Below are 21,729 nucleotides of genomic sequence, written 5' to 3' on the forward strand. Positions count from 1 at the left end.
TAACGGGAAAAAAGTTGGACAAAACTTCAAATCTAAAAATGTGTAAATTCCAAAAAGTTGAAATACTTATTTAAAGACCATGAAAAATAAGTCACTAGAGGATTTTTAGAATTTCAGAATTGGAAAAGCCTTTCTCTGAATTATAAAAAAACCAGATGCATAAAATATAAGATTAATATGCTTGCATATATTTTTAAAATTGGGTTTATACTCTGATATCTAACCTATCAACCACACCATTGTAAGAACCTTAGCTATGCATATATTTGGACAGAAGCAATTTCTTAAAGTTCTTTAAGTTCCTTTTTCTGAAGAAAGTTTTATCAATATACTGCTTTTCTAATATTTTTACAGTCAGTTATAGGAATTGCATTTATTCATAACTGTTTAAGCATTGTACCCTTCCACAATATACACATCGGCATCTAAGCATTGCACTTCTACAAACAACACTGAACTCATTTAAGATCATGATTCTTAAAAGGAGAGGTCAGAAAATAAATGCAGCCGGGAGCAATGGCTCACACCTGTAATCCCAGCACTTTGGGAGGCTGAGGTGGGCGGAGATCATGAGGTCAGGAGTTTGAGATCAGTCCGGCCAACATAGTGAAACCCTGTCTCTAGTAAAAATACAAAAAATTAGCTGGGTGTGGTGGTGTGCACCTGTAAACCCAGCTACTCAGGGGGCTGAGGCAGGAGAGTCGTGTGAACCTGGGAGGCAGAGGTTGCACTGAGCTGAGATCGTGCCATTGCATGCCAGCATGGGCGACTTCATAAAATCACGGTTACTTTTGTGGTGTAAATATATTAACACAAAAGAAGCCCTATATTTCAAAATACAAATGGTAAATAAGATACAACTTACAAAGCTTTTCTTAGAAATCGTGAGATTATTTGCCATTGCAATAACTTTTCTTTCCTCTTTATAATGTTTGAAATAGTAATAAGTGTGAAATAAGGGAAATATACTGAAATATTTCTCTGGGAACAAAATGCTTATCAATAAATTATCACTAAATGTATATCATGGCAAGCCATTGTATTCAGAACTCTTTGCATTGAAATGAGAAACTTCTTGGAGCAAACTGTTACTCTCCTCAAAAGCAAGGATAATGACATTTACAATGTGGCCTCTGACCCAGCTATACATTTCCTACTTTCCTATCAGTGAAAATAACAAACTGATTTCTCTATCAATATTTTAAAAAGATGAACTAATGTCCAAAAACTAGAAAATCTGTTGTTAGTAGCAAAACTTATTTTTGATATTGGAAAGATCATCAATTCTTATGAAACATATGAAATGCTTCTCCTTTGGATTGAGGCCATTGTGAAGATCACTACTCTACAGTTGCAGGCAAATGCAGTTGAATTAAGAACATGGTTTTATCCTGTATGTACATATATAGATATATGATAAAGGATCTATGGAGTGTGTGTATATATATGTTTTTAAAATCCTTTATACTTTCCAAAATACATAAAGTTGTCTTTTAAATAAATACACATATTAAAACATTTGAAAATGACTAAAGAAAATACCTCAGAATTCATTTTCTTTTCAGCCACTTCCATCTGCTCTTGTTTACCAGTCAGAATCTCTTCTTGTGATATTCCAGCATTCTGTTCTTCTGAAACTTGCTTCTGGGTATCATTTTGTTCATCACTAAAAGAAATTTTGATTTTCATGAAATACTGGAGGTGTCCCTAAAATGATCTACAGGGCAAGATGGTGCCCTCAGATGTCATTCACACAATGCATATCTGCACATTAATCCAAGACAAGGCAAAGGGGTCTCACATCTCTTAATCCAGCTCTCCCCAACCATGTTGGCACCAGGGACTGGTTTTGTGGAAGGTAATTTTTTTGTAGACCTGAGTTGGGGGATGGTTGCAGGATGATTCAAGCACATAACATTCATTGTGCACATTATTTCTATTATTACTTTTATATAATGAAATAATTACATAGCTCACCATAATGCAGAATCAGTGGGAGCCTCAGCTTGTCTTCCTGCAACTAGATGGTCCCATCTGGGGGTGACAGGAGATGGTGACAGATCATAAAGCATTAGATTCTCATAAGGAGTGAACAACCTAGATACCCTGTGTAAGCAGCTTACAACAGGGTTTGAGTCACACTCCTATGACAATCTAATGCCATCACCGATCTGACAGGAAGAGGAGCTCAGGCAGTAATGTGAGTGACAGAGAGTGGCTTTAAACAGATGTAGCTTTGCTAGCTTACCTGCCACTAGCCTCCTGCTCTGTGGCACAGGTCGTAACAGTCCAGGGGACTGGTACTGGTCCATGGCCTGGGGATTGGGAAGCCCTGTGTTAACCCATACTTTTTACATTTATTTTTGGGAAACACTTTCCACTTATATTCTTGATTCCTCTGTATTTTATAGACAACTTAGAAATTCCTTTTGAAACAAGACAAGGTCTAATATTGTGTTTTTAACATACAACTTTGAATTAATTTTATCTGTGTATGTGACAGAGATGTGAAATAAAGTAATCCTTAATCACTTTTGATTTTACTTTTATTTCATGTATGTTAAGAATAAAACTGGGAAGTCCTAGGCAGAGCAATTGGGCAAGAGAAATAAAGGACATCCAAATTGAAAAAAAGAAAGTCAAATTATCTCTTCACCAATGATATGATCTTATCCCTAGAAAACCCTAAAGACTCCTACAAAACACTCTTAGACTTGATAAATGAATTCAGTAAAGTCTCAGAGGCTACAAAATGTACAAATACCAATGAGTAGTACCACTATACACCACCTATAACCAAGCTGCGAGTCAGGTCAAGAACCCAGTCCCTTTGACAGTGGCTGCAAAAGAGTAAAATACCTAGGAAAATACGTAACGAAGGAGGTGAGTCAACTATAAAACGATAACTGGAAAACACCACTGAAGAAAATCAGAGATGACACAAATAAATGAACATACATCCTATGTTCCTGGACTGAAAGCATTGATATTGTGAAAATGATCATAGTGCCCAAAGAAGTCTACAGATCCAATACAATTTCTATCCAAGTACCAATGTCATTCTTCACAGAGTTATTTTAAAAAGCTGCCATTCATGTAGAACTACAACAGAACCTGAATAGCAGCACACACACCAAGCAAAAGGAACAAACATGTTGGCATCACATGACCTGAAAACTGTAATTATTTTTAATGAGGTAAAAATGTATAAGAATATCACTGTTATTGTACAGAGAAGACAGTGAACAAGAAAAGAAAAGGAATTTAAAAAGAGAATATCACTACCATATACATACATTAACTGACAAAGAGACTAAAATCTCCTACTGGAGATTGAGTTAGGACTTGAGCAAAAGCTTCTAGAAATACCAACAGCAGAAACAAGAGAATTAATTTTAAGGAATAAATTATGCAGAGAAATATCTATTTTAAAATTGTAAACAGATCTTCCTGAGAGCTATTATTAACCAATTCATCGTGACCACAATTTTAAAATGAGGTCTAAAATTCTGGAATACAAAATAGTTTCATTTTGAACATAGTTAATTGAAGGCAACTTTTAAACCGAAAATGTTTGGTTAAAGTTGAGTCTAACTTAGGAAAGAAATGACCTGTACCAATGGTAACAAGAAGCCACCCAGAGCCAGTTTGAAATCTAGTCAACCAATCAATGACCACTGGTCTTGCTCACCAACTAATACAGATGTGAGCAGCTTGCTTCTGAAATACAGCCAAGCAGCAGCACCTGCTCCATCAGAATAGCCAGTGCTTGACCAGTATTCCTCTTACTATAGGAAGCAAAAAATTTCCAACTCTGTCTTTTTATTTCAAATACTAAAGGTTCATAATCCCCTGAAAAGAATTTGTAAGTCCATTAAATGTGCCACCCAAAATTTTTTTTTTTTTTAAAAGCAGGTGGCCGGGTGCAGTGGCTCACGCCTGTAATCCTAGCACTTTGAAGGGCCGAAGTGGGTGGATCACCTGAGGTAAAGAGTTCGAGACCAGCCTGCCCAACAAGGTAAAACCCAGTCTCTACTAAAAATACAGAAATTAGCCGGGCATGGTGGCATGCCCCTGTAAATCTCAGTTCCTCAGGAGGCTAAGGCAGGAAAAATGCATGAACCCAGGAGGCGGAGGGTGCAGTGAAATGAGACCCCTCCACTGCACTCCAGCCTGGGCGATAGAGTGAGATTCCATCTCAAAAATCAAATCAAATAAAATACTAGTAAAGTTTGCAATTCCTCTGGCTCAGTTTACCGTAATTACAATTATGATTACTAGTAAAAGAATAAATAATGAATAACCACAATATTGGGCTTTTCTCCCTAAATAAAAAAAATTAAAGAATGTAGCTTATTATAAAAAGCCAAAACAAATTTTAAAATGCATATAATTACCAGACAAAACTATTAGAATGACTCATGTCAAAATTTTAAAGTGAGAATCAATCAAACAATATACGCAGGATAAACTCCATTCACTCATTTAATAAGGATTTATTAGGTAGCTACATCCAATATGCTAGGCCTTTTTCTAAGCAGTAAGGATAATGGTAGTGAAAAATAAAATCCCTATTCATGAGAGTGAGATAAACACACAATAACAACAGACAGAGAAGACAAAATATACAGTACGTTAGAGGAGAAAAACTAAAGCAGGAAAATGAAATGTTTACGTGTTTGATGGGGAGGGTGGTGGGAAAGTTGGGATGGTCAGAAAAGTCTCTGCTGAGAAAGGAGATTTTTTCTTTCTAATACAAAAACCTTTTATTTGTATATCAAAGACTCTAAGAAATAATGATATAAGGTTAAGAGCGTTGATGTCAAGATACAAATTGGTTTGAAGTTAGAGATGATAAATCACTTTGTTTCATTGAACCTTCCCTTGGTTACATTAGAGAGCCTCCCTGGTACACTCCCAGCTGAATCTTAAGCATGATGCGTCTGGGTAGTACATGGTTCTTCCTCAGAAAGTGGTTGTTCCATAATGTGATTCTTTTTACCCTTTTTCTACTTCTTAGTCGAAAGGAGGTTTTAAATAAAGAACTGAAGGAATGGAAAGAGTAAGCTAGGAGGATATCTGGGGAAAAAGCATTCCAGACACAGGGAACTGCCAAGTACAGAGGTGTGCTTGGAGTCTTTAAGCACTAGGGGTAGATAAGGGATGGCAAGAAGTTCAGTGTGGCTAAAGCAGAGCAAGGGAGAGAATTAGGAGGAAATTTGACACATACTCAGAGTGAAATGGGAGGCAATCAGAAGGGCTGGGGCAGAGGACTGACACAATTTGACTTATATTTTAAGTACATCCACTGAGTTAAGAATTGATGAAAAGGGAAGTTTTTAAAAGCCAGGACTATCAATTACCAGTCTATGACACTCATGTAGACTGCAGATGAGGGTGGCTCAGATGTAGAAGATATGACTGGCTTCTGGACATATTCTTCAGGTAGACCTGACAAGATTTACTGAGAGAATAGATGTAAGGTGTCAGAGACGGAGAGGGAGATGAATCAACAATGACAATGAGATTTTTGGCAGAGCAACTGGAAGAGTTGCCCTTAACCAAAGTAGGAAAGACTACATGAGGGGTAGATTTCAGGAAGGCCATCAGTAGCCCAATTTTGAGTCTGACAAGTGTGTGATACCCAATAGCTAACCAAATAGAGATGTCAAGTAGGCAGGCTCATATGGAAATCTGGAATTAGGGAGAGAGATCTGAGCCAGAGACATACATTTGGAAATCACTAGCATATACACGGTAGAAAAAGTCACGAGGGGCTGGGTGCAGTGGCTCATGCCTGTCATCCCAACACCTTGTGAGGCCAAGGCAGAGAGATCACCTGAGGTCAGGAGTTTGAGACCAGGCTGGACAACATGGGGAAATGCTGTCTCTACTAAAAATGCAAAAATTAGCCGAGCATGGTGGCACGAACCTGTAATGCCAGCTACTCAGGAGGCTGAGGCAGGAGAATCACTTGAACCCAGGAGGTGGAGGTTGCAGTGAGCCGAGATCACACCACTTAACTCCAGCCTGGGTGACAGAGTGAAACTCTGTCTCAAAAAAAGAAAAAGTCACGAGAGAGAAGATTGAGGACTGAGCCCTGGGAAAAAACAATGTCCAAATGGAGAAAGATGAGAAGGAGCAAGTAAAAGAGGCCATGATGAATGGATTAGAAAGGTAGGAGGAAAAGCTTGAGGGAGTGAGGTCCTGAAAGCCAAGTTGAAGATGCTGTTAGAGAGGAGATGTCCTCCACTGGCTCAAATTCTGCTAACAGATTAAATAAAATGTGTAAGAAAAATGCCTAGATTTATTACAGAAAAAAATTAGTGATAATCTTGAGGAAAAACAATGTTGGAGGAGTACTGAAACTGAGGACTTACTGGTGTGAGATCAAGAGTGAATGAAAAGCAAATTGAGTTCGTGAGTGTAGACAGTTCTGTTAAGGACATCAAACTTAGAATTCATGGCTGAGAATGTTGTAATTTTCTTCCACAGTCATGGAACAGCAATAGACAATTAATATCAAATTTTATATATAACAGGTGTAGTCTTCAAATTTTACATAACAATTATATATTTTAAAGATTATAAAATTATACACAAATGGCATTAAAAATGCCAGACTGAGGTGTTAAATTCTTAAAACTATAGAACTAAATGTCACCTTAAACATTTCTAGATTCCATAAGCTGAATATCACATTGTTCATGCTTATACATAAAGACCAAGAAACACTAAACGTTTCAAGGAGAGTATTTCTGGCTTGATAAAAATCAGCCAATTCTAGAACAGTTGACACTCATCAAATATACAAAGTAATTGATCACAGTAAACTACTGAGTTCTATTCATAGGAATAAAGCGGCAGAAATGCAGAAAATAGTCTTATTTTATAAATGCAAATTTAAAAATTATATGAAGTCACTGTGGAAAAATGTGGTGTGGTGAATGCTGAAATATATACTTTTCTAAAAGGAAGGATAATGTCACACATGCAGGACACTTTTATGAATAAGAGTTACTGCATGAGCAGCACCTTCCTTTTAGCACAAGGTCAGCACATTAGCACCTGTGGGCCAAATCCCACTGCCTGTTTTTGTAAGTCAAGTATCTTGGAACCCAGCCACGCTTATTCACTCTACAGTTCACAGAGTCAATTAGCTGGGTGTGATGTTGCACATCTGTGGTCCCAGCTAGCAGAGAGGCTGAGGTGGGAGGATCACTAGAGCCCAGAAAGTTGAGGCTGCAGTGAGCCGTGATCACACAACTGCACTCCAGCCTGGGCAACAGAGACCCTGTCTCAAAAATATATACATAGTCTGCAAAGCCTAAAATATTTACTAACTGGCTCTTTGCAGAAAAATCTGGCCAAATCCTGGTTTAGTAGATGAAAGATCCTTTGATACATTTTAATAAAAGTTTTACCCAATATACTGAAATGTTTATATTAAATATAGATCCCCATACAATCCCTTGGCAATATTCAGATTGAAGATCCAATATTTCAGCACTCAGGCACTGACAACAAAAATTTAATAACTAGCAATCAAGGTACAGTGTCAATGGAGCATGTAGCTTCCATTTGCAACACAGCAGATATTACAAGAATTCTAAAAAATTTATCTTAAGATATGTTATCAAAGTAAAGGTTTTAAATACATTTTAATTGTGAAATAATCAGTATACTCTAGATCTAACCTCATTTGTAAAAAATGGTTCCATACTACATTATTTTCTGAGAATGAAAATTGAGCTATTTCCTATTGGTAAGGATTTACTTTTAATAATGATAAATTCCTACTGATAAGGATCCATCTTTTGATATAATGATGCTGTAATAAATGTTCTTATATGTAAGTATATATGTAACAAATCTATAAAAGTATCCTTAACGTACATATATATCCTTACTATGTTATATATGTGTGTGTGAATATGCTACTCAATTAATGTTCCAAATGCATTTACCAACAGCGTACGACATGTCTTTTTCAATGAGACCATTTCCTTTGCAGCAACACAGACGGAGCTGGCGGCCACTATTCTAAGCAAACTAATGCAGAAACAGAAAATCAAATGCCACATATTCTTACTCATTAGCGAGAACTAAACAATGAGAACTCATGGACACAAAGAGGAGAATAACAGGCAAAAGGTTCTACTTGAGGGTGGAGCATGGCTGGAGAGAGACAACCAAAAAACTACCTTTTGGGTATTTTGCTTATTATGTGGCTGATGAAATAATCTGTAGCCCAAACCTCCATGATACAGTTTACCTATATAACAAACTGCACATGTACCTCTGAAGCTAAAATAAAAGTTCACTAAAACGTAAAGAAATTCCTTTCTCCTCACGTTTGCTAATACTCGTTATTTTTCAAATAAATTAATGACTGGAAAAAATGGTAACTCATTTTTTCTGATTTTCATTTTTCTGATTACCAGGCAAGGCTGAATATCCTAGGAAAAATATAAAATTTTTAATCATGAATATTAGTCCAAATTAGGATTAGTTTGACAGCATATGGCTATCTCCTATTAAATGTTGCCATAGGCTTACCTGTGATACTCTTCATTCTCAGTGTCAGGAAATTGCTGACTTTCAGGTGTTCTGCTCTTGCTTTGTGGAATTAATCCATCATCACCATTGCCAGCAGCGGCATCATTAGTCAGGTTTTCTGGTAATCCCGTATTATTACTTCCGTGCTTCTTCATGTCTTCTTCAGCCTTGAATGGAAGTTTGATATTAAGGATATTCACTTTATTGAATAAAAAGAACCTTTTTAATGGATTTTATCAATTGACTCAGTTTGTCATTATTGTAGTCATTAAAAATATTTCACACTTAAGTTTGATCATATATACAGAACAATTACCATCTAATTTTAAGATGTAATTATCATATCATTGTAAAGTTTGCTTCATTTCTGTTTGACTGAATAAAATAGAATTTTCCAAAATTCAAAAAGGGCCCTCCGTCATTTTGTGCTTTTATTCCCAACCACTCTTCAGAATCTTATATATGTATTTATCCCATTTGACTCGTGGGAACACACAAATAAAAAGGCAAGGATGTAAAATGTGTCTTCTTCTGTCTTTACCACCTAGATCTCACATTAAGCAGTCAGATTTACAGGATGAGACACTGTGGGGCTTCAGGAATAGAAAGGAAGATTGCCCTTTTCTGCACTGAGATATTCTTCTCCCCCACTGCTTTTGATCATTCTTTTTTCATTTGGTTCCTGGGATATCAAAAACATGATGGTTCTCACTGAAACATGGGAACCAAAGTTCGCCACAACACAAGGAGCAGAGTGAAACTGCTGAGGTACAAGCGTGGATGCCCAGAAAATAAGATGCTCCCCAAATTTCACATTCGATAGCCGTACAATTTTCTAGCTGGAAGATACACAGAATAAGAAATTATCTTCTTTAGCCACATTATCTATTGATAATCAGACTAAAACCAAGAAAGATAAAATGATGGATCCAAAGCTCCTAAAGTGGCATGACCTAGCACTTTACGGCACCATTCAGGATTATTCCATAATAATGAAAGAATATCTCTGGGGTTTGTATCTCTTTAAAACTCAATCTACAGAATTCTTTCTGAGTTAAATATTAAATTTTTCACTGATGATTTATGCTACTTACATGATAGGATCATGTATGCCTACACTTACAACATTTTATTCAACAACATAATGTAAAAATCTAATTCAACAGAAACATTTGAATATAATGGTATACCTCTCTATCACAATCCTTGTTTGTTTCTGGTTCTTGAGACATTTCCTGCAAATGAAAAAATAGAAGGTTAATTTGCTTGTTGTATTTCTGTGATTTCTCCTCTTTTGGAATGCATGTTTTTAAAATAATTTTATTTTAAGTAATCAAGTATAGACAATGAAAAATTAGAAAATAATTAAAATTAAAATTTAACTGTTAAAATAAATAATTAATTAAAATTAAAAATTAACTTTTTAATCTACGTTCAGCTACTGCCACATCACTGGCTTCTGACTAACATGGGAAAAATAATTCACCTTAGCCAACGGAAGAAGAAAAACATGAACCAGCAAACTTAACTTTGTCACCATTTGTTTGGTCTCAACTTAATTGTTTATGTGTTAAATCTGCCAAAAATGCATCAGCAGATGATTTGTAGTGTTGCAATTCCTCACTTGAAAAGAGTTTACCTCACCAAACCCTAACCAGTGAGCCTCTACAGATTACTAACTGGATTGTAGGCATTCTTTCAATTATTAGAAGCTGAAATCAACACCAAAAAGAAAGAAATGCAAATTCTTAAATTTTAATTCAAATTATATGTTGTAATACGATAGTGTTATGTATCTAGTTTATCTGCTTAAGTCCAGTTCTAATATAGTCTAACGTGTACTAATGACAGTGGATAAAAATTTTAATAACCTGTACTGATTTTCTGCAACTGTAGTAAGTGCGAATGTTATTGTGTTTCTGCACTAACACCAAAGGTCCCGTTCTGCAAGATATGATTCTTGTAATAGGCATTTGGGTTTCTTTTATGACCTGGTTCCCTCCCTGAAGAGAAACGCTGAGGTCAATGAGAGATCACAAGGCAGAATATATCTTTCACCTTGCTATCAGTGACTGCAATATAAAACTGCAGATTTTCAATCACTGGCCATGATTACTCTTCAACCACGAATCCAGCTCAGGGACCATCAGTGTTACATTGTTCATAATTCTATTGCTTAATAATATAATCCAATAATTGATGTTAGTTTCTTTATCACGTCAGGGTGTTGTAAGAATGAAAGAACAATGTTCTGGAATTTCTTTTGCCTCTATTCCAAAAGGAAAGATTACCTATAAGCTAATCAAAAAGGCAGATAAGAATATTTTAAATAAGAATATTGTAAAGTAAGAGTATTTTAAATTTTATAGTGGTTATGTTTTTTAAGTTAAGTTTCAATTGCTAACTTAGAATCTATTGATTCTTCTGTTAATGAGATTGCTGAATTTATTAAATTTTATGAATCTATTAAAAAGTTCTTAGAAAAAAGAATCTATTGACTCTCAAAACCTAGTCTGAAAGGTAATTTCATTTGGACTACCTAATATTATTAAAGCAAAGAAAACAACATTAAATCCAAAATTTAAATGTAAAATTTTCCATGCCTCTGGCTGGCTATTTTCACTGCCTTTAAGCTTTTGTGATTCTTCCTCTGATGTCAGCTTTAAGTCTTGTTCTGTTGAGAAATCCATATATTCAGTTAAAATGAACCACTTAGAACAGTTAAAAACTATTGCCTTTATAAAAATAGATTTAAGACAACATTTTATTTTATCTCATAAATTGAGTGTTTAGTGTTTCATGAAATAGTTACTTAGGAAATCATTCTCTAAGACTTCAACAAACCACTTGGGGAGACACCTGATGAGATTCACTCACAAATTCATCCACCCAACATAAATGAGCAAAACCACCAGAAACACAACTTTAAAATACAGTAGAAACATATAAGGTAACACAGTATGTTGTTCTCCACTTCCTAATCATGAAGCAGTAAATGTAATGGAAAGGAAATTTAGTTTTAAAGAGAAACAAGTTTTCCTGCACTTAGCTACTCTGACTCTAAGGATAGTAACAGGCAGGGCCCAGGTAAGGTCGTGTTGACCCTGTCTGAGAAGCCAGAGCCCACAGGTATGGGTCCAGACATCCCAGAGCAAGGTTAAGAAAACAAATTCCTTTACCGTCTCCCCTTCCCCTCAGCATTTACTCATAGCTATTTGTACAAATGCATATATTTTGCAAGTTCCTCTTTTCCTTCAATGTAGTTGCAAAGTCACAAGTTATGCTGAGGTTGCAAAACTGTCACTATATGATTAACTGCCTTTGTTCTGCTTCTGTAAGCTTGCCTTTATAAGCCAGGCTCTGTCTTTGCTCAGGACTCAGCATTTGGATGCAAATCCACTGAACTGGTGTGCACCTAAATAAAATCCTCCTGTTTCACCCACTGGGTCTCTCCTGCCTCCTGTTTTCTGCAACAATAGTACCTTATAAATTATTTCCAAAACTACTACTGACACCTTTATTAGTGCACAATGTCTTCCTAATATCTAAAATGTTTCCCTCCACTATTCTGACAAATTTATTTTTCTTTTTTTCTTCTTCTTATTCTTTTTTTTTTTTTTTTTTTTTTTTTTTTTTTTTTTTTTGAGCCAAGGTCTTTCTCTGTCACCAGGCTGGAGTGCAGAATCTCAGCTCACTGCAACCTCTGACTCCCTGGTTCAAGTGATTCTCCTGTCTCAGTCTCCCAAGAAGCTGGGATTACAGGCATGCACCATCATGCCCAGCTAATTTTCATATTTTTAGTAGAGATGGCGTTTCATGATTGGCCAGGATGTTCCTGATCTTTTGACCTTGTGATCCACCTCCTCCAGCCCCCCCAAAATGCTCAGATTACAGTTGTGAGACACAACAACTGACCTTATTTTCATCTTTTAAAACAATATGTGAAGTCTTCCTTGATTCTGCATGTCTTTCCCCAGATAAAAAGGTACCTCCTTCTTGAGGCTGCCTTCTGACTTCACTGATTTTTCTACTGCATCTTTACCACCTGAACTGTACATTATTCCCCCACATGTCTGTCCCCTCTGCTCCAAGACTGCAGAGAACAGTCTTGCACATCATCTTTGTAAAAACAGTCTTTATTTTACTCAGAAATTTCTTATTGAGTCCTGCTACATACATGCTAGGCATTAGGGTTTAAAAACAATGAAAATAAAGCATATCAGGGATGGCTTTTCTAGAACACATGCCCAAGCAGGACTGAAATGTTGAGGCTAGGCAGATTAAAAGCAGTAGAGGGAAGGAAAGGGTAACAGCATTCCACACAGCAGCAAGAGCAGGAGTGAGGCCTGAAAGAGTGAACGAGTGAGTAGGACATTACCAGCAGCTCAGTAATGCCAGAGAAAGGGCGCACAGGGAAAAGGGCTAAAGATGGAGAGTGGGACAGAAGTCAGATTATGAAACCTGATGTGTAATTTTAAGATGCTTGGACATTAATGTTCAAGAGTGATCCCTGGTCCTATCTGCATTTAGAAAAATATCATTTTAATGCCAAAAACAATATTCCTAGTGAGCCAATAGTTATTAAGACAAGGAGACAGATAGCTCTTGTGGACACAGCTGAGATGTTACTATATAGCAAATTCTCAATAATTCTCATGAGCACTTGGAAAGTCAATTCTATAATAAGTCAAAGAAATTATAATCAATCACTTAATATTTGGTTTGGGAAGGTGCTTTCTAAAGTTATAGTGCATACGAATATAATTCATAGTTGTGAATTCAGAAATGCGACAATAAAGCAATGAAAGAACACTGTGTTTGAGTCAGTAATCTTTAGATTTCTATCTCGTCTTCCTACCCAGTCTGTAAATTCTAAGTATAATGTTGATACTCACTCTCAAGTTTACGTTAAATACTAGCCTATAAAAAAACACTCTTTCTCTTACTTCTTTTTGTTATTTATATGTTGCTGTTTTTAAAGGAAGAACACAAAAATGCCCCACTGAAGGGATTCTATTTGGTTGCAGGCTACAAGAGGGGAAAAACAGAAAGCATATTTTGCAGAAAATGGTATTTTAGAAATCAGAACTATGATATGAAGTCAAGCAGGGCACTCTAGGACTGAATTTGCTGTGCTTCTTTAATACACTCCTTGCTCTCTTTCTTTTCTGGCAGCCATGACTCACACAGGTCATGGAGACTATCATTCCCTAAGAGGAACACAACTCTGATAGTCATCTTTATCTATTAAGTTCACCTGTCCCAATTCTGTGTTCTGTGGATGCTGACTTTTGGTCACTGAAGGTGATACACATGGACATTTTCATCAACTTTCAGATTCTTTGATCTTTGACAAGTCTTGTTACTGAGAGTCAAACTAGTAAGATGTGAGTTATAAATGCTGGTTATGCAATTACCTACTCAAAACATCTTACATGAATATTCCATTAAACATGCATAGGAAAAAAATGGTCATTTCTGCTGACCTGCAGCTCTTTGCTCTTCTGTATTCACCAGAAAATTTCCTACTCCTTCCTCATGTCCAGGTTAAATACTAGTGTACGACCTGGAAACCTGTAAATCATCTGACATTTTGCTCGGTCCCCCAAGCCTTTCTCATTCAATTATCACTAAATCATATAGACTACACCTCTCTTCTGCCTCTGCTTTATATTTCCACTGCCACTGGGAACATAAACATTTACAAAATGGCTTCTATTTAAAAGAAAACCGTCAACTACTAATGTTAGTTCTTACATGAAAAAAATTAAGCAAAACAAATAAAAAGGCATAACACCATAAAAACAAAGGCCAACATATTAAAATGAGTAACTGAGATTCCTAACTTTATTCCACCATGGATGGGTGAAAACCTTATAATACATTGATACTAGTCCAAGGATGTGTGACAGAAACTATAGCTGACTATTGCAAAAGCTTCCTTTGTCTCCTGGTTTCTTTCCATGGTAACCTTCCACCAATCCCAGGAAACTATAGGCCACAGTCCAAATTAAATCTGCCTTATGGCTTGTAAATAAAAGTTTATAGGAGCTCAGTCATGCCTGTTTGCTTACATAGAATCATGGTGGCTTTCACTCTACAACAGCAGACAACAGCAGGGGTAAGTAGCTATGACAGAGACCACATAGTCTAAAATATTTCCCGCCTGGTCCTTTACAGGAAAAGCTTGCTAACCCATTTTACACCATAACCAGAATGCCTTAATACTCAACTTTAATCTTGTGACTCCCCTGCTCCCATGTCTCCAATGAGCCCCTGCAGCAAACATTGTCGGCTCCCTACCAATACATTCCTTATTCTTTCTTGCAGAAGAAACACAAGTCTATTGGGATGTTTATTATCCGAATCTCCCTCCTCAGCCTCAGAAAGAGAAACGTTAATTCTAAGCTAATCACGTATTTGCATTCCCAGTGCCTGGTTTGGGAATGAGCAGGTAGTGTAACACAGCCAATGAAATGTTACAGGAAGCCCCTTGTGCGCTTCTAAGTTTTCTCCCTATTTAGAAAACACAGGTGAAGAAAAGAAGCCCTTGAGATGTTGTGTTGTGAGAACAAGATGTTTGGAGCTGTTGCAGATTACCCAAACATGAAAGGAGACATGAATAAAACACTGTCGACAGCACAGAAAGAGGGACAAGAGTGATCCCTAGGATATCACTGAACAAACAAAACAACTCTGGTTCCTACTGTTTTCACCACTGCTCATCAGTATTTGCAGTCCAAAGCATTCCACCTGGTAAACTTCCCATGGCCCACAGGATAAAACCTACTCATTTCTGTAGTATTAAAAAGTCTGTCATAAACTTGCCTTAGCTAAGTATTCACCTCATTCCCAAACTCTGGTATCTCACACTTTTGGTGCTAGCAAAAGTGAACTGCTCAGAAACCCTGCAAAGTTCACTCAAGCATCTTGTCTTTTGCACTTGCTGCTCTTCCTGCCAAACAGGCAATCTCCTTAGATGTTCCTTCTGGCCAACACACAATCTTGTTGCATGTTCCTTCTGTCAAACATTATTCTTCTGCTTCTTTACCTAGAAAAATTCTTCTCACTCTGCATGCTTCCCTTGAATCATACCTACTTTTTTTTTTTTTTTTAACCAGAACTTTCATTCTTCATCACATATGTCTGGCACACAATCAATAATAAATTATAAGCTTCCAGTGGGCATCTAGCACACAGTAAGAACTGAATAAAGTAGTAAAATAAAAAAATAATGACAATGATAATAACAAGCTCCTGTCTGTATTTTTAATTGTGTTCTGTTGTGTTCTGTTGCATTAGAAAAATGGTTAGTATCTAAAAGACATTCGATAGTTATTTGTTAAGTGAAGTGAAAACATAAATGGAAATATTTTCTTTGTAAATTCTATTGAAAAAGCACAGAAATGAAATAGAGACAGCTCTATTATGAGCACCTTAAGGATCAAAACTACATCTGCTCCATCTTTATCTCCTGCAACTTACAAAACCCAACTTACAAAATTCTTTGATAAATTGATGGCTAAATTGAAGGTGTCCTCATAGTGTTTGGGTTATACAATGTATTAGGTGTCCACAACCAGGTAGCATACTAGCATTTTTGTTATTGTGAAACATTTTTCTAATTTTATTACAATCTCTTGAGCCTAGAGTTGAGCAATTTGTATATTTATTATGACAATCTTTTGGCAAATGGTAGCAGAGCATTTGTTCTAACAAAATTGCTGTTATGATAACTAACCAGCACGTAGAAGAGCACATCTTGTTCCAACAAAGTAAATATGTCTCTTTCCAACTTCAAATGAGGAGGAATGAAGTCAGTAATAGTGAGACCTTGTTGGGACAAGCATATGTAACATAACTTTTCTTCAGCATTCTTTTGAGATCAAAAGTTCCTTACTTTTACTTTTTTATCTATGGTAGGACCACCCAGAGCAGGAGTCCTCACCTCCCATGCTACAGACCGGTAGCAGTCCATGGATTATTATGAACCACACCACACAAGAAGAGGTGAGCAGCAGGCAAACCAGGGAAGCTTCACCTGTACTTACAGCCAACCAATAATAATGGCTCATATTATTGCCTGAACTCTGCCCCTTCCTAGATCATTGATAGCATTAGATACTCATTGGAGCAAGAACCCTGTTGTGAACTGCCCATCCGAAGGATCTAGGTTGTGTGCTTCATATGAGAATCTAATGCCTGATGATCTGTCACTGTCTCATATTGCCCCCAGATGAGACTATCTAGTTGCAGAAAAATAAGCTCAGAGCTTCCACAGATTCTACATGATGGTAAGTTGTATAATTATTTCATTATATATTACAAAGTAATAATAATATAAATAAAGTAGCACAATAAATGTAACATGAATGAATAATCCTGAAACTATCCCCACCTTCCCCCAGCCCATAGAAAGACTGTCTTCCACAAAACCAGTCCCTGGTACCAAAAAGATCGGGGACAACTGACCTAAAGTAATTCACTATCACAAGTGTTACCTGGATTGCTGTTTTCAGAAGAGATTTTTAGCATCTGTTTTTCTTTGTAGTCAGAAAGTAATTGGCAAATTCTATGTATAAAAATGTAATAAACCAAATTACTATTTTAATACTGATGTAAAAAACTTACCAAATGTAAAATTCTTAAGAGAATTTCAAACAATATCATAATATCAGAACTTAACAGTATTATCCCATCCACTTATGAGTACATTCTACAAACTTCTCTTGAAACTTCTAAGTAAAGAAGACAAAAATGTAGGGTGAAATGCTCATAAATCGAGAGCAGTGTTACCCAGTAAATTAGCTTGCATTAGCATGACATAATAGAAAGTGTTCCAACCCTGCTTAAGTCCTAGCTCCATAATGAACAGCTATTTGTTCTTGGACGACTTGCTTGTCTTAGGCTCAATATCTTCTTCAACAAAGTGAGGACTTTGCTGCCTTCTTTCACTAGGTTGTTACAAAGATTTAATAAGATAACATTTTTTAAATGCTCAGAGAAATAGTAAAGCAAAGGAATAATCTGTTCCTAAACATTATAACTAAAATTATCTTAGAATCCTAAATAAAACCCAATGCATATTTTGTTCATAGCTTCTAATATGCAAATGTTATAGTTTTCAGCAAATGTTATTAAGTCTTAATTTTGCTTCTTAGTTTTCCTGCTCCTTAGGGCTTATAATTCTGGGCATCTCAACTACGTCTTAGTTTGTAACTAAATTTACTCATAAATATCTCATTAAAGTAGATAATGTGAGTGTCCACTGTTACGGAGTTGACCAATCACACCAAGGGCAGAAAAACCAATGGATGTTAAGACCTGGCTTGGACCAGTGATCCTTTTCTACCGACTCCAACTCTGAGCCAGCGGATGTTTCTTAGGATAATGGTTTATATTGATGTTCAATTCCAGCTGACATGGAGACCAAAACTCTACCTATATGTTTTTTAGTTTCCATGAAGAAGTTGTAAGTTGACATTCTCTAATTTTTGACATACACACTAACAACATATTTTGCACCAAGCACTTTATTCAGCTCTGAGTCACCTCATAGACCATCTTACATGACTATTTTTTAGTGCAAATCACAATTTCAATATTTTGGTGGCACCCATTTTGCTTTGATTCACACTGTGTCCTTAGAGCTAGTCAGCAAATAGTCAAATGACCTTCCAGTGACTGACCAAAATATGGAATGCTTCAAAAATTTGTGCTGCTTCCTTATACAGATGCCATGCTAATTTTCTCTGTATTGTTCCCATTTTAGGATATGTGCTGCAGAAGCAAGCACAAAGCCCTACTTTTACACATGATTAGTGATGAGTCATGCACAGGGCTTGGTTCTGTTAAGTCCAACTAACCTACTTGAGATTCTGAGAATTCTCTTCAATGGATCCCTGTGAGGTAGAATTTGAAAATATTTTAAAATCTTGAGTTACAGATGAAAGTAGCTTGGACAAATTTCATTATCATGTAAAACAGATCACTCAAGGGCCAACCACAACTGGGAGCCACTGCTCAGAGAAGGTTCATATGGGACTTTCTACTGCCTAAGGTTCTATACAGAATATAAAGGTGCCTCAAAGTACAGATCTGATAGCAAAGAAGAAGAAACAAACACTGATCCCTTTCTGTCACATTATTTGAACCCCTCTGACCCTTTAGAACAAGCCCAATTAATATCTACCAGAGAAAAGACCAACAACCGCCTCAAAGGATCTCGTACCATGAAGGTCTCAGCTAATTCTTGGCTAAGATGTGGTTTCCATATTAGGTTCTGAATATGGGGGGAAGTGTCAATTTGCTCACTTTGTCTGCAGATCAAGTCAGGATGCCCAGCTGCCAGAGCAAGGTGTTGGTGCTTTGGGAACAATGGCTGAGCATAGAAGCATAGATATGGGAACTTAAAGACTTGAGGGATCTGAATCAGTAAGGGCATCTTGGTGTCAAAGATCAACCATTACCAGGCAGCAGGACCAGTTTGAGTGGCAACAACGCAGCAACAGAAACAAGGGAAACATCAGAATGATTGGAATGTCCTTTTTATTCTCCTCCTTCTGACTTGATAAAAGGGACTGTCTTCCTTAGATTTAGTGAATCCCTTCAGTTATTGAAAAATTCAAGGAGTATGTAGGAAATAGTCTCCAGAAGACAGTACAAGGCTTTCTGTTAAGCTGGACATTTCAAGACCCAAACAACTAATCAGAAAAATAAAAGATATGACACTGTTTTTTAATCCCATCCATAGGTGTTATACTTGGATGAAATGAACAATGTTGGGATCTCTAAGTATCAAGGTCTTAAAAGTCCTGAGATAAAGAATCCTGTATCCATTGGTACTTCTAAATTGTCTTGCTTTTTTTCTGATTTCTGGCTGATGCAGGGGACTAACTGACTGCCACTCTAAAACTAGCTGAACGGCACTATGACATCTCACCTGATATGTAAGATGCTATTGTTATAATTATTTTAAACCTCAATTTAGCATTAACTCGCCTTTTAATGTAAACACTTACACATTATGATGACTAGAAACAGCATAGTCTCTGGCCGTCTGTCCAGATAGATCTTTAGAAGAGACATTAATATTTTGCTCGAGTAGAAGGCTGACTATACTTGCTGATCCACAACGTACAGCAAGTATGAGAGCATTTCTAAAATGACAGAGAAAATTTCTCCCTTAGGAACTGTAATAAACTTATTTTAAAAGCTAATTTAATATACTTTATCAACTTAACATCTTGCCTGTCCATGCAGAATTAAAGATTTACATGCACTAAAACACACAAGCACTTGGGTGCTTAAGTGTTCATCTTTGTAAAATACCAACAGGGCTTAAAGGAAGGGACAACAAGGAAACCTCTTATCTCGGTGAGGTATTGGAAAGTAGAAGACATTAATTTAAAGTCTTTCAATGGGCAAGAAACAATGCTAGGGCCACTTATCTGAAGTGGACAAAGTTATAAGTGAAGATTTCCTTACAGCTTCCCTAGACTGATATGCTGTAATAGAAAATCAGCTAGAGGGTAAGATAAGTAAGAGCTCTCTGCTTGCTGAAAGCAGTAATATTAATAATAATGGTAAGAATAGTCACAAGAGTTTCAGTTAATGATGCCAATAAGCATGTGCTAGGCACTGAATTAAATGCCATATATATCTTCCTTACTTATGCACAATCAATTTGAAGGATATATTCTCCTACTTTTCATATATGACAACACTTTTGGTGGTAAATAAGATTCCCAAGGTCACACACCAAGTAAGAAAGCTAGGGATTAAACCCAGTCTTGTGTGAATCCAAAGCCTAGCTCTTTTCTCTTTATCACCCACCTACGGCTTGCCTTCATTAAAGGAAAAGTGTATCCACTAAAAACTATCTTCACTCCCTCTCTCCACACCAGTTAAAAATAAAACCATCAAAATACACTGGAAATAAAAAAGGAAAAGCTGTTGGACCCACAGTATGTGGGAATAGCAATTAATTGTCAAGTAGGGATAAGCTAACATTAATATTCTTCAAACAAGGCAACTTAAAGCAGAGTCATTGAATAGAAAAAAGGATTTTCAACTCCTATTTATGTTTCATGCAGCATATTTAGCAGAAAAGCATATACGACACAGAGGTTAAAAACTACTAGAAAAGGTTAAGAAGTTCAATACTGGGTCATAAAGTAAACTAAAAGCTAAAGTTCACATTTCATAAAATTAACATGAAATCCCTTTAGCTAACCTAATATCATCTAACCAAAAACATCATACAACAAATAACATCAGTCAATACAATAAGAGAAGATGAATCCTACTAAAACTGTTCTTCATGTTGCCCAGTCCAAATAATTGTTTTTCTACTTAACTGATTTGTGTTGATACTCATCACTATGTCCCAATAAGTATAATTTAATCTTACTAATTTATTATTTATGACTTGAGTGACTGCTATCAATCTCGAACAACACACAGATTAAAAGAAATAACTATACCTTCCACATCTGTCACGTGCACTTAAATTAGCTTTTTTCTTGATTAAAAATTTCACCACTTGCTGTTTTTGTCCATGTACGCCAAGCAAAAGTGGTGTGAGGCCATGCTGTAAAACAATATAAAACAAAAACAATATGTAATTCAAAAAATTATGTATTTCTCAGCTGAAATGGAAACTTTATATAAGATCCCATGGACTTACACTCACAGAAAGTAAATCAAATGTAGCTGCTTCCATCTCACTCTTCTGTGCTTTCCCACATGCTGCTGCTTCCCTTGGAAACACCCCTTCGCTGCCTGACCACATCAACTCTGATCATCTCAAAAACTCACTTTCGGCCGGGCACGGTGGCTCAAGCATGTAATCCCAGCACTTTGGGAGGCCGAGACGGGCGGATCACAAGGTCGGGAGATCAAGACCATCCTGGTTAACACGGTGAAACCCCGTCTCTACTAAAAAATACAAAAAACTAGCCGGGCGAGGTGGCGGGCGCCTGTAGTCCCAGCTACTCGGGAGGCTGAGGCAGGAGAATGGCGTGAACCCGGGAGGCGGAGCTTGCAGTGAGCTGAGATCCGGCCACTGCACTCCAGCCTGGGTGACAGAGCGAGACTCCGTCTCAAACAAACAAACAAACAAACAAACAAACAAAACAAAAAAACCTCACTTTCAACATTTACTGCTTC

The 21,729-nt window shown here is 36.7% G+C and overlaps 1 protein-coding gene and 1 non-coding gene across 3 annotated transcripts in view; both read right to left on the minus strand.

Annotated features, from left to right (window-relative positions):
* The window catches only part of LOC135965569 (POTE ankyrin domain family member G-like), a 30,132-nt gene that overhangs the window by 339 nt on the left and 8,064 nt on the right, over positions 1–21,729 (minus strand). For both annotated transcript variants that reach the window (XM_065522621.1, XM_065522620.1), the window contains exons 5-11: positions 21,045–21,151; positions 19,581–19,718; positions 17,061–17,131; positions 11,163–11,233; positions 9,750–9,794; positions 8,560–8,726; positions 1,543–1,666 (exon numbers count right to left, since the gene is read on the minus strand). In XM_065522621.1, the coding sequence (XP_065378693.1) occupies positions 1,543–1,666; positions 8,560–8,726; positions 9,750–9,794; positions 11,163–11,233; positions 17,061–17,131; positions 19,581–19,718; positions 21,045–21,151 (723 nt within the window). The remainder of the gene's footprint in view (positions 1–1,542; positions 1,667–8,559; positions 8,727–9,749; positions 9,795–11,162; positions 11,234–17,060; positions 17,132–19,580; positions 19,719–21,044; positions 21,152–21,729) is intronic.
* On the minus strand, positions 18,249–18,355 carry LOC135965797 (U6 spliceosomal RNA). The gene has a single exon (XR_010578910.1). It is a non-coding gene; the product is annotated as a U6 spliceosomal RNA (small nuclear RNA).

The sequence above is a fragment of the Macaca fascicularis genome, chromosome 10 (assembly GCF_037993035.2).
Source record: "Macaca fascicularis isolate 582-1 chromosome 10, T2T-MFA8v1.1".
NCBI classification, from domain to species: Eukaryota; Metazoa; Chordata; class Mammalia; order Primates; family Cercopithecidae; genus Macaca; species Macaca fascicularis.